Source organism: Grammomys surdaster, unplaced genomic scaffold (genome assembly GCF_004785775.1).
Source record: "Grammomys surdaster isolate TR1022 unplaced genomic scaffold, NIH_TR_1.0 125604, whole genome shotgun sequence".
NCBI lineage: Eukaryota > Metazoa > Chordata > Mammalia > Rodentia > Muridae > Grammomys > Grammomys surdaster.
This window is the reverse complement of record NW_021620447.1, coordinates 1206616-1220005: the sequence shown is the minus strand read 5'-3', so window position 1 is coordinate 1220005 and position 13390 is coordinate 1206616. Positions and strand designations below refer to the sequence as shown.

Below are 13390 nucleotides of genomic sequence, written 5' to 3'. Positions count from 1 at the left end.
GTTAATTGAGACTGCTGGTCCTCCTATAGGGTCATCCTCCTCCTCAGCTTCTTCCAGCCTTTCCCTAATTCAACCACAGGGATAAGCAGCTTCTGCCCATTAGTTGGATGCAAATATCTGATTTTTTTGAGTGCAGTCATGATAGGTCCCTTTTTGTGAGTGCTCCATAGCCTCATTAATAGTGTCAGGCCTTGGGACCTCCCCTTGAGCTAGATGCCACTTTGGGTTTGCTACTGAACCTTATTTTCCTCAGGCTCCTCTTCATTTCCATCCCTGCAGTTCTTTCAGAGAGAAACAAATATGGGTCAGAGTGTTGACTGTGGAATGGCAACCCCATCCCTCACTTGATGCCCTGTCTTGAGATGGGCTCTATAAGTTCCCTCTCCCTGCTGTCAAACATTTCATCAAGGGTCCTTGCTCTTTGAGTCATGCGAGTCTCTTACCTCCCAGGTCTTTGGTGCATTCTGGATGGTCCTCCGGGCCTCCTACCTCCCTAGGTTGCCTGTTTCCATTCTTTTTGCTGGCACTCAGGGTTTCAGTTCTTTTCTGTCACTCAATACCAGATCAGGTTCCCCTCCTACCCCAATTCCTGTCCACCTTCCCTCTCAGGTCCCTCCCTCCCTCCTTCTCTCCTCCCCCCTTGTGATTGCTTTCTTTTCCCTCCAAAATGGGACTGAGGAGTTCTCACTTGGGCAGTTCAGTTTGTTGATCTTTTGTACTATGGAGTGTATCTTGGGTATTCTTTTCTTTTGTTTTGTTGGGGTTTTTCCTCTTCTTTCTTTCTTTCTTTCTTTCTTTCTTTCTTTCTTTCTTCCTTTTTTTCTTCCTTTCTTTCTTCCTTTCTTTCTTTCTTTTTTTTTGCTACTATCCACTTATTAGTGAGTACATACCATGCATGTCCTTTTGTGTCTGACTTCCCTCACTCATGATGATATTTTCTAGTTCCATCCATTTGCCTGTAAAACTCAGGATTTCCTCATTGTTTTTTTTTTTAAATTAATTTATTTAATATATATGACTACACTGTCACTGTCTTCAGACAATCCAGATTCAGGCACTAGATTCCATTACAGATGGTTGTGAGCCACCATGTGGTTGCTGGGAATTGAACTCAGGACCTCTGGAAGAACAGTCAATGCTCTTAACCTCTGAGCCATCTCTCCAGCCCGGATTTCCTCATTCTTAATAGCTGAGTGGTATTCCATTGTGTAAATGGAGCACATTTTTTGTATCCATTCTTCTTTTGTGGAACATCTGGGTTGTTTCTAGCTTCTTATATCACAAACAAGGCAGCTATAGTGGAACATGTGCCCCTGTGGCATTGTGGGGCATCTTTTGGGTATATTCTCAAGAGTAGTATTGCTGGATCTTCAGGTAGATCTATTTCCAATTTTCTGAGGAACTTCTAGATTGATTTACCACTTTGCAGTCCCACAGCAATGGAGGCGTATTCCTCCTTCTCCACATCCTTGCCAACATGTGTGGTCAACTGAGGTTTTGATCTTAGCCCTTCTGATTGGTGTAATATGGAATCTCAGGGTCGTTTTGATTTGCATTTCCCTGATCACTAAGGACTTTGAACATTTCTTTAGGTGCTTCTCAGTCATTTGAGATTCCTCTGTTGTGAATTCTCGATTTAGTTCTATACCCCATTTATTTTTTGGTTCGTTTGTTTAGTTTACCTGCTCTTGATTTAACTTTGGTATGTGATATCTGTCTAGAAAACCATCCATTTCATCTAGATTTTCCAGCTTTTTTTGAGTATAGGTTTTTGCAGTAGGCTCTGATGAATTTCCTCTGTTTTTTTGTTTGTTTTTTAATTTACTCTGTTTCTGTTGTTATAGCTCCCCTTTCATTTCTGATTTTGTTAATTTGGATATTGCCTCTGGGCCCTTTAGTTAGTTTGGCTAGGGGTTTATCTATCTTGTTGATTCTCTAAAAGAACCAGCTTTTGGTTTTGTTGATTCTTTGTATTGTTCTCTTTGTTTCTATTTGGTTGATTTCAGCCCTAAGTTTGACTATTTCCTGCCATCTACTACTCTTGGGTGAGTTTGCTTCTTTTTGTTCTAGAGCTCTCAGGTGTCCTGTTAAGCTATTAGTGTAAGATCTCTCCAGTTTCTTTACCAGGGCACTGAGTGCTATGAATTTTCCTCTTAGTACCACTTTCCTTGTGTCCCATATGTTTGGGTATGATGTGTCAGCGTTTTCATTAAATTCCAGGAAGTCTTTAATCTCTTTTTTTTTCCCCTGACCAAGTTATCATTGAGTAGAGAGTTGTTCAGTTTCCATGTGTATGTGGGCTTTCTGTTGCTTTTGCTGTTTTTGAAGGCCAGCCTTAAGTCATCGTGATCTGATAAGATGCATGGGATTACTTCAATCTTCTGGTATCTGTTGAGGGTTGTTTTTCAACCAATTATATGGTCGATTTTGGAGAAGGTACCTTGAGGTGCTGAGAAGAAAGTGTATTCTTTTGTTTTAGGGTGAAATGTCCTGTACATATCTGTTAAATCCATTTGGTTAATAATCTATTTGTTTCACTGTGTCTCTGTTTAGTTTGTTTCAATGACCTGTCCATTGGTAAGAGTGTGGTGTTGAAGTCTCTCACTATTATTGTGTGGGGTTCAATGCATATTTTGAGCTTTAGTAAAGTTTTTTTTATGAATGTGGGGACCCTTACATTTGAGGCATAGATGTTCAGTATTGAGACTTTCTCTTGGTGGATTTTCCCTTTGATGAATATGAAGTGTCCTTCCTCATTGCACTTGATAAATTTTGGTTGAAAGTCTATTTTATTGGATATTAGCATGGCAAATTCAGCTTCTTTTCTGGGACCATTTGCTTGGAAAAACTTTTTCCATCATTTTACTCTGAGATACTGTCTGTCTTTGTTCTTGAGGCCTATTTCTTGTATGCAGCAAAATGCTAGATCTTGTTTACATATCCATTCTGTTATTTTATGTCTTTTTATAGGTGAATTGAGCCCATTAATATTGAGAGATATTAAAGATAGATGATTGCTGGTTTCTGATATGTTTGATTTTGTAGGTGACTTTGTGTGGTTTTGGTTCTCTCCTTTTGACTTTGTTGTCAGGTGCTTAATATTGTCTTTTCTTTGTTGCAGGTACCTTCCTTGTGTTGGAGTTTTCCTTCTAGGATCCCCTATAGGTCTGGATTGGCAGATAAATACTGTTTGAATTTAGTTTTGTTCTGGAATATTTTGTTTTCTCCATTTATGTTGAGCGTTTTTCTAGATACAGTAGCCTAGGCTAGCATTTGTGTTCTCTTAGAGCCTGCAGGACTTCTGACCAGGCCCTACTGGCTTTCATAGTCTCTGTTCAGAAGTCTGGTGTAATTCTGATAGGTCTACTTTTGTATGTTTCTTGTCCCTTTTCCATTGCAGCTTTTAATATTCTTTCTTTGTTCTGTACACTTAGTGTTTTGATTACTATGTGATGAGAGAATTTTCTTTACTGGTCCCATTTATTTGGTGTTCTATCGACTTCTTGTACCTTTACGGCTATCTGTTCAGATTATTCTTTGATTTGGACTTTTTATTGTGTCCTGCCTTTTCTGGATGTTTTGGACTAGGAGTTTTTTTACATTTTGAATTTTCTTTGACATTTGTGTCAATCTCTTCTATGGTATCTCCTACATCTGAGATTATTTCTTCTATCTTTTGCATTGTGTTGGTGATACTTACATGTTTAACTCCTGACTGCTTTTCTAGGTTTTCTATTCCCAGGTTTGCCTCTATTTGCGTTTTCTTTACCGTGTCTACTTCTACTTTTAGGTCTTGGACTGTTTTCATTCAATTCCTTCAACTTTTTTATTGTGTTTTCCTGTATGTCTGTAAGGCATTTATTTGTTTCCTCTTTAAGGGCTTCTACCTGTTTACCTGTGCTTTCCTGTACTTATTTCAGTGAGCTATTTACATCCTCCTTAAAGGGCTCTTATTATCTTAATGTGATAGAATTTTAGGTCGGCTTTCTGAATTTCAGATGTGTTGGGCTTGCTCTGGTGGGTTCTGATGATGCCCATGTGTATTGGCTTCTGTTGCTTATGGTCTTGAGCTTGCCCCTCAACATCTGGATATCCCAGGTGTTTCCAGCTCTGGGTGACTCTGTCTGGAGTCTGCCTCGTTTGTTCCTGGGTTGCTTCAGGTATCCAAGTAGGCCTGTGGCCCTGGCTGTAGCAGACCACCTATGGGGCCTTCCAACTGGGGGCTCTTCAGAGGGGCAGAGAAGCTGCTGATCTGTTGCCCTGGCTGCGGTAGATCTTCTGGAAGGCCTTTAAGCAGTCAATCTGTTTTCCTGTGTGAAGATGTTCTCCAGGGGCCCTATGGACTGTCATTTCTGTTTCCCTGTGTGGAGCAGAACATCATGGATGCTTTCAGTCTGTTGAGTCAGTTGCCCTGCATGCCACAGAGCCTCTGGGAGAACTTGAGATTGTAGTGTCTGTTGCCCAGTTGTCCTGTGTACAGAGAATGCCTTCAAGCTGTGGTGTCTCCAGGGGAGCAGACATGCTGGTGATCAGTTGCTCAGTTGCCCTGTGTGCAGATCACCTGGAGTGCCTCAGGCTGTAGTGTCAGTTGCCTGACTGCTCTGAGTGCAGAGGATCTTCTGGGATGTCTTAGGATATGGTATCAACTGCTCTGAGTGCAGAGGATCCTCTAGGATGGGTCAGGATACCGTGTCTTCATAGGAGCAGACCAGCTAGGAGTCTTCCCTAGCAGAAAGGATCTGGTAGAAGGGCAGATTTAGGGATTATTATATGTTGAATCATCCCTGCATCTCTGTGATCAAGCCTACTTGATCATGGTGGATGATGTTTTTGATGCGTTCATGGATTCAGTTTGCAAGTAGTTTATTGTATATGTTTGTGTTAATGTTCATAAGGGAAATCGAGATAAAATTCTTTCTTGGTTTAGTCTTTGTATGATTTAGATATCAGGATGACCGTGTCCTCATAAAATGAATTGGGCAGTGTTCCTTTTGTTTCTATTTTATAGAATAGTTTGAAGAGTGATGGTAATTGCTCTTCTTTGGTGGTCTGGTGGAATTCTGCACTAAAACTATAAGGCCTTGGGTGTTTGGGGGTTGAGGGACTTTTAAGAACTGTTTCTACTTCCTTAGCATTATAGATGTTTTTAAAATTCAGTGTGTGGTATCCATAATAAAAATTATCCATTTCATTTAGATTTTCCAATTTTGTGGAGTATACGTTATTGGTTTATGAGCTTATGATTTTTGTCATTGACTATAATGTCCACCTTTTTATTTCTGATTTTGTTAATTTGGATGTTCTCTCTCTTTGTTAGTTTGACTAAACATTTATCTATCTTGTGGATTTTCTCAAAGAACCAGCTGTTCGTTTCATTGATTCTTTGTACTGTTCTCTGTCTCTAATTTATTGATTTCAGACCCTGAGTTTAAATATTTCTTTCCATCTAATTCTCTCCTATGTGTTTGCATATTTTTGTTCCAGAGCTTTCGGGTGTCTTGTTGAGTCACTAATATGAGTGCTCACTAACTTCTTTATGAAGGCACTTAGTGCCATATACTTTCCTCTTAGCAGTGTTTTCATTGTGTCCCATAAAATTGGATATGCTTTGAACTCATTTTCTCTGAATTCTAGTAGTCGTTAATTTCTTTATTTCTTCCTTGATCCAGTAGTCATTTAGTAGAGGGTTGTTCAGTTTCAATGGAGTATATAGACTTCTGTCATTTCTGCTATTGTTGAAATCCTGCTTTAGTCCATGGTGGTCTGATAAAATACAAAAGGTTATTTCAATTTTCTTGCATCTTTTGATACTTGCTTTGTGACTGAGTATATGGTCAATTTTGAAGAAATTTCTGCAAGGTACTGAGAAGAAGATATATACTTTTGCGTTTCTGTGAAATATTCTGTAGACATCTGATAAGTCCATATGAGTGATAACAACTCTTCATTCCATTATTTCTCTGTCTAGTTTCTGTTTGGAGGACCTGTCCTTTGGTGAGAATAGAGGGCTGACATCTCCCACTATTAATGTGTGTTGTTCAATGAGAGAATTATGGAAATGAAAAATGTAGGAATTCAAACAGAAAATATTGAGGCATACTTCACTAAAAGGATACAAGAAATAAAAGAGAGGACCTCAAATATTAAAGATAATGATAGGAGAAACAGATATATTGGTCAAAGAAAATAAATAAGTCTATCCTGACACAAAACATCATGGAAATCTGGCACACTATAAAAGGACAAACAGAAGAATAATAGGAAAAGAAAGAGAAGAATTACAAATAAAAGTCCTGTAAAATATTTTCAAAATAGATCATAGAAGAAATTTTTCTAACCAAAAGAAAGATTGCCTATTAAGGTACAAGTATGCAGAATACCAAATAGATTGGACCAGAAAAGGATGTTTCCTTGCCACATAATAATCAAAACATTAAACATACAGAACAAAGAAGGCATAATAAAGGATGCAAGAGAATATGTCCACGTAACATATAAAGGCAGACCTATTGGAAGTACACATGACTTCTCAATGAAGACTCTAAAATCCAAAAAGGCCTTAACATACATGCTATTAAAAGACACCACAGATATCAGACTAGAAAATTATAGCCAAAAATCTTTCAATCTCCACAAATAAAGAAAATACTACAGTACATGACAAAGCCAAATTTAAAAAATATCTGTCTATAAATTCAGCACTATATAAGATCCTAGGAGGAAAATTCCCATCTAATGATATTAAGCACATGGAAACAAAGTAAATAATCTAACACTAGTAAAATCCAAAAGAACTAAAACACACACAGTCACACACAGACACCACAATGACCATAACCACCACCACTGACAAAAACAATGGCAATAACAACAGCAACAATATAGTAGAACTCAACAATCTCTGGGCATTGATATATCTTAATATCAATGATCTTAATTCCCCCAATAAAAAGACACAGACTGATAGGATGGATTTGAAAACTGGTTGCATCCTTCTACTTCATCCAAGAAACACACCTAAACATCAAGGATAGATGTTACCTTAGAGTAAAGGGTGGGAAAACGTATTCATTCAAAGCCAATGAACCTATGAAACAAGGTGGTGTATTCATATCTAACAAAATAGATTCCACACCAAAACTATCAAAAGATTTGGAGAAAAATCAAAGGAAAAAAATCCACCATAATAACATGTCAATTTTTAACATCTTTTCCCCAAACATCAGGGCACCCACATCTATAAATGAAACACTCTAGACTTAGATTTTTTTGGAACCTATTTTATTTAGGGTGATTAAATGCTTCAACCTCCCTTCTAGCCCATGAACCAGAGATGGGGAGAAAGAAGGTTAATAGGAAAAGGATGTTGTGGACGTGTTTAGAAGTAGTTCCTTAGAGTGATTCCACTCTTCATTGTCAGAATTCCAGCAGTCCAGTTCAATAGCAAATAACAGTCATGAATCAATAGTGGCAGCTTGATCCACCATAAATAGCAAGACTCTGCTGAATTGGCATGAGTCACTGGAAGCAGCCAGAATAAGCCAGAAGAGCAGAAGTTTTGGTGTGTTTTCTCTATAAATTGAAGACCAGGAAAGCATTGCATGGCATAGCAATGAAAGATAATCTTCTCACTGCATAGTTCTTTTTATATTCTTTCTAAATATCACACATCCTCTCAAATGTCTGTTTTCAGCAAAAAAAAAAAAAAAAACAAAAAAAAAACAAAAACAAAAAACAAAAAACAAACAAACAAAAACAAAATGCCCTTTCAGGACAGCTTACAGTAAAACCTAGTGTAACACAACTGAATTGATAAAGAAACAAGAAATTTTCACTTTAAAACATTACTACAGCTCAAATCACATATTGACCCATACACTTCAATACTCCATTCTCTCCAAAAGTCAGGTCATTCAGATAAAATTGAAACATAGTTACTGGGGCTAAGAGATGTTATAAACCAAGTGAACCGAACAGATATCATGAAATTTTAAGGTACATGAATGGATCCAGTTGGAGGTAACCCAGACCCAGGAAGATAAATATGATCTACATTCACTCATAAGTATATATTAGCCATTAAGTAAATTATAACCAAGCTACTGTCTTTGCACCCAGAGAATTTATTTATGAAGGAAAGGACAAGGGGAATGCATGCATCTCCCTGAGATGGAAAGATAGAATAGATTTTACAGCCAGACTGGGATCAGGTGGGGTCAGGAACAGGAAGATCAGTTAAGGAGAGGATGGGGCTTGAATAGACAGAGAGGCTACAAGGAGAGACAGCTGGAATTCAAGGGCATTTGAGGGATGATATTGAAACTTACTGCAGGAGTAACTTCCTTAAATATACAAAGGTGATCCTAAGGAAGTCTCCTAATAATGGGGGATATAGAATCTCAACTGGCCATTTCTTCTCACCAAAGGAGGCTTCCGGTAGGGGACTGTGTTGTTGGCCAAGGGAGTCCTATGTAAATCACCAACAACGCATGCTGATACTAAGAAAAAAAAGGATGCACTATGCAAACTGACCTCATTGCCAACTACAAAATCCATACAACTCATTGAACATGAAAATGTCAAACTGGTGTTTACATGGAGTTTCCTCCTCTGTGGATTAGTGTTTTTGGTGAGGGAAGACACTTTGCAAACTACCAAAAGAGAAAGGTAGACATCAATCCAGCCACAAAACTTGTGATCTACAATCTGTCCTGTCTACAAGCTATACTGTGGCAATGGTGGCACAGAATTTATAGGAGTGGACAATCGATGTTTGATTTGACCTAAGACCCACTTCATGAGATGGAGATCATACTTCTTGGGTAACCAAGAATGAGACACTAGATAGCCCAAAGATCTAGAGTATAAAATATTTTTTTCAATAAAGAATTCCTAGTGATATTCTGCTATACTTACAGATCAGTGCCTTATTCAGCCATCAGATAATCTTCCTCTCACAATAGGTGAGAAAAGATACAAAAGTCCACAGGCAGACTGCACAGAGAATAAGAGATCTTGGAACACTTAGCCCTCAGTGGATGTCTCCATCAAATCCCTCCTGTCAGACCTCAGGGAACCACACCGAAGAGGAGGCAGAAAGTGCAAAGGCCAGAGGGGCTGGAGGACACCAGAAGGAGAAGGCTCTCTGAGTCAACTAGACAAAGAGCACATGAGCTCACAGAGAGCCCACAGGGGTGTACACCACATCCATGTTGCATGATAACAGTCAGCTTACCAATTTTATGACATTTCTGAATGTAAAAATGATTGGGATTTTTAGTCTTGTGCTTGCTCTTGAGACTCATTTCCTCCTATTGGGCTACCATGTCCAACTTCAATATGAAAGCTTTTATTTTCTTTTGTAGTGTTTGATTCTTATATATTAGAAGCCTTTCTATTTATAATGAGAGACAGAAATTGAGTGGATCCATGGAGGAAGTGAGGGAGATGTAACTGGGAGGGGTAAACAGAGGAGAAATGACAAAAAGGATATATACATATATACATACATTCTTATACATTCTTATACATAAGAAAAGAATATTTTGCATAAAATATCTTAAATTTTAAAAATACAGAAATATGCTAAGTATCTCAAAATTAAAGTGCTGCATGGCAAGCTTTGATAATAAGTTGTTATTTTCTTGAATATGAAAAAAAGTAAAAGACAAATGATATCCAGAGAAGGTGGAGGAACAGCATTTGAATATGAGAGAAAAAATAACATACCCAGTGTGGTGAAAGTCCCTGCTTATGACTCTATCTTGGAATATGGGCTTTCAGATTTTCTGTGCTAGATTCAGAATTAGTAGTTGAGAATAATTATTGCTTTCAATGAAAGAAAATGCATCTCTGTTCAAAGAAGTTTTATTATAGTCTTTATTAAATTGGATACATTTTAATTGATTTTTAGAGTGAGAGAACTTTCATTCTGTACATGGACATCCACTTTCTCCAGATCCAGCTCTTGAAGATGCTGTCTTTTCTCCAGCATGTGATTTTCTCCCTTTGTTCATAGTTAGACGTCTGCACAGTAGTTTTTGTTTCTCATCATCTCTTTCCCGTCGGTTTACATGTCTAATACTGTAGCAGCACACTGCAGTTTGGTGCACAAGGAATCTTCAGTGTGGTGCTTTCTCCAGCATTTCTTTTCCTCAGATACTCTGAGTTCTTTGTATCTTCCTCTGAGTTTGAGAATGTTTCTTCTGATTCTGTAAAACAAACAAAAACAAAGACATTGGAATTTGATTAGTATTGCATTGTATCTATACAACACTTTCAGTGATACACCCATTTTAACAATATTAATTCTCTTAACTGATGTACACAGAAGTTGACCCAGCTTTTACTAGTTTCTGTTATTATTTTTTTCCAATACTTGGTGATTTCCTACTTTCTTGTGTATTTCATCATATCGTTCTTTATCTCCATTAGATTTTCCCTAGGTACTTTATGCTTTGCTGCAACTGAATAGTTGAACGTGGATATTTTTCTGATTGCTTTCTGAGTGTGATTAGTAAGGTTCTAGGAAACTTACTAATATTTATATGCCAATTTTCTATTCTGCTACTCTTCCAATAGTATTTGTCATAATGTCTCAAGAATTTTCAGATTGAGCCTTTAAATAGATTTGTTTTTTCCCCTCCTATGTATGCTTTTCTCCTACTTTTCCTCAGCCAGCTGCTTAGATTAAGACTAAGAGCTCTCTGGTGTAAGTTTGCAGAGAGTGGATACTCACTTCATGTTTTCAACTTCAGAGGAAACACTTTCAGATTATACTTGTTCAGCACAGTGCTGGCTGAAGCCATGGCTTATGACATCTATATATTTGAATGGTATCTTCTGATACTACTTTATTTGGGGTTTTACTACAATGGTGGGTTAAGTCTTTACTATGATACTTTTTATAATGATTGACATTTTATGTGAGTTTTTGTCTTTGATTCTATTTTATACATTTTTTAACAGTTATTGGTAACCAGGCATTTTATAACAAATAAAGTATCCTCATAGTAACATTTTTTTCTTCTTTTATATTCTAGTCTGTCCCATGACATATGTTTTAATTTGTGTTAAAACTCCAACTTAATATTTTAAATTGTATTGTATATTTTGTTAATTGTCTACAAGGACACACAAGTTATTAGAATTATCAATTTTGATACATTTATCAATTATTCAGGGCCTAGTTTTAGAAAATTACTTTTCTTGGAGCTAAAGGGATAGGTTAGCAGTAGCAAAAACTTGTTCTTTCAAAGGACCTGTATTGGGTTTCTAGCATTCACATGATGGCTCACAACCGTATGTGACTCCAGTTCCAGGGCTTCCAAAACAATCTCTTCTGAACTCTGCATGTGGCACACTATAGGCATGCTGGCAAAATACTCATATACAAAAAATAAAATAAGTGAATATAACAGAATATTGTTAAAATAAAAATAAGAATTATTTAAAATAAACATAATTATTCCTCTTGATGAATTTGACATTCTGATAATGACCAAACAACTTGGATTCACGTGTCTAGCTGAAAAAATAATCACTATTACCTTCCAACCTTCCCAGCTACTAAGCTTTGTGAGAAGCAAAGGAAACCTTAAGAATGCAAACGGGCCCCATAAGAAAACTGGAAGCACCACAAAAGTACAACGTATACTTAGCACAAGGGACCTTGTGATGTCGTGTGATATCGAGGTGCAATAAATAAGAAAAATTATGCAACCTAAAATACATGGCTTCTTGCTATAGAGGCTCAGGTGCAAGCCTTGAAGGAGCCCAAGAAAGAAGCAAGACTTGGTTTTCCCATGGTCAGGAATTAAAATGAAGAAAACTTGAAATAGGAACAATGAGGAACATTTGGTACATGAGTCATGTCACTGAAAAGGGAAGCGGGAAAACAAGGCTCTGATAGGAGCAAAACCAAACCAAAACATTGAATAATAACAACCAGCTCTTATCAGCAAAGTTCCCCAATTAAGAGTGTCAAATTACAAATGAATGAAAATTAACAGAAAATTCTCCCATTCTCATAATTATTAATTATAAAATTAATTATGATATGTTTTATAAGTGCGCCTAACTGAAATTTCCTCCTTTTCTCTATTGAAGGATTAATGACAACTTTCTTCTGTGGCAGTTCAATTGGTTTGTTGGTTTTCTGGGTGCCACTCTGCTTGCATGGTTCACATTTTTTCCATTTTTATGTTTTCCACATAGTTTACCTGGTGAGTATCAAAATATAATTAATTTGTTATAATAATTTATACCCTCAACTCTAATTCTCAAAGCACAGATAACTGCATCTCTTTATGAATATGCTTGATCTACGTGTATTGTTCTGTAAAAAAGAAATATATTGTTTAAGTATCCTTTTTTAACCAAATCAAGCAATATCACATCCTAATATTATATTTATGTACTATAGCTTAAATAGCAGGTATTTGTGTCACTCATTATTTTTTTGTTCATATACCCTTTTATTTAAAGTATGAACTTGTTTTTTTTTTAAAGAAAATATTCTCAAATTTATTTTTTGAGTGCATGAATCAGAATTGTCTAGAGTAACAACTTATAGAATGAAATTTTATGTTTAGAAAGAAAATTTATTAAGTCTTATAGAATGAAATTTTATGTTTAGAAAGGGGATTTATTAGAATGACTTACACGTTGTGGTCCAGCTAATCCAAAAATGGTTACCTTGAATATAGCCCAAGAATTCTGCAGTTTTTCAGTCCATGAGGTTAGAGCTTGAGGCTGTCAGCTTGTCTTTAGTTTGCATTAGAATCTTCAAGTAGGAGGTTCAAATGAGGGTGAAGAAATAGACTTGCTAGTGAGTACAAAAGCAAGCAGGTAACAAGTAAAAGTGGCCAGCGAGATGTCTGAACATTCAGTTCCAAAAAAAAAAAGTACAAATGGAAATAAATGATGAAAAAGTGCAATATATCCAAACATCTGGGACACAGCTGAAACAGTTCTGAAAAGTAAAGCTCATTATTAACAGAATCTATGTTAAAAATTCAAATAGTCAATTTGTATAAAAGTACAAATGAACAAAAATATTTGAGAAATGATGAACATCCTTTCCCATTAAGAAAATGAAAATTAAACCTTTGCACTAAACCTTTAGACCATTGTAGTTCCATTTCAGCACGATGAGAATTGCTGTAATCAGGAGAATAGTGCAAATGACAATGTGTGAAAATACAAAACTTTATTCTCTGCTGGTGGCAACATAAATTTATACAGACATATATATGTGTATGTGTATGTATATGTATACACACACATATATATGTATACACACACACACACACACACACACACACACACACATATATATATATATATATATATATATATATATATATATATATATATATATATATAAATT

The 13390-nt window shown here is 36.5% G+C and overlaps 1 protein-coding gene across 1 annotated transcript in view; it reads left to right on the top strand.

Annotated features, from left to right (window-relative positions):
* Positions 1-13390, top strand: part of LOC114638533 (solute carrier organic anion transporter family member 6A1-like) — an 86608-nt gene that overhangs the window by 21483 nt on the left and 51735 nt on the right. The window contains exon 5 of the mRNA XM_028787044.1: positions 12109-12224. Within this exon, the coding sequence (XP_028642877.1) occupies positions 12109-12224 (116 nt within the window). The remainder of the gene's footprint in view (positions 1-12108; positions 12225-13390) is intronic.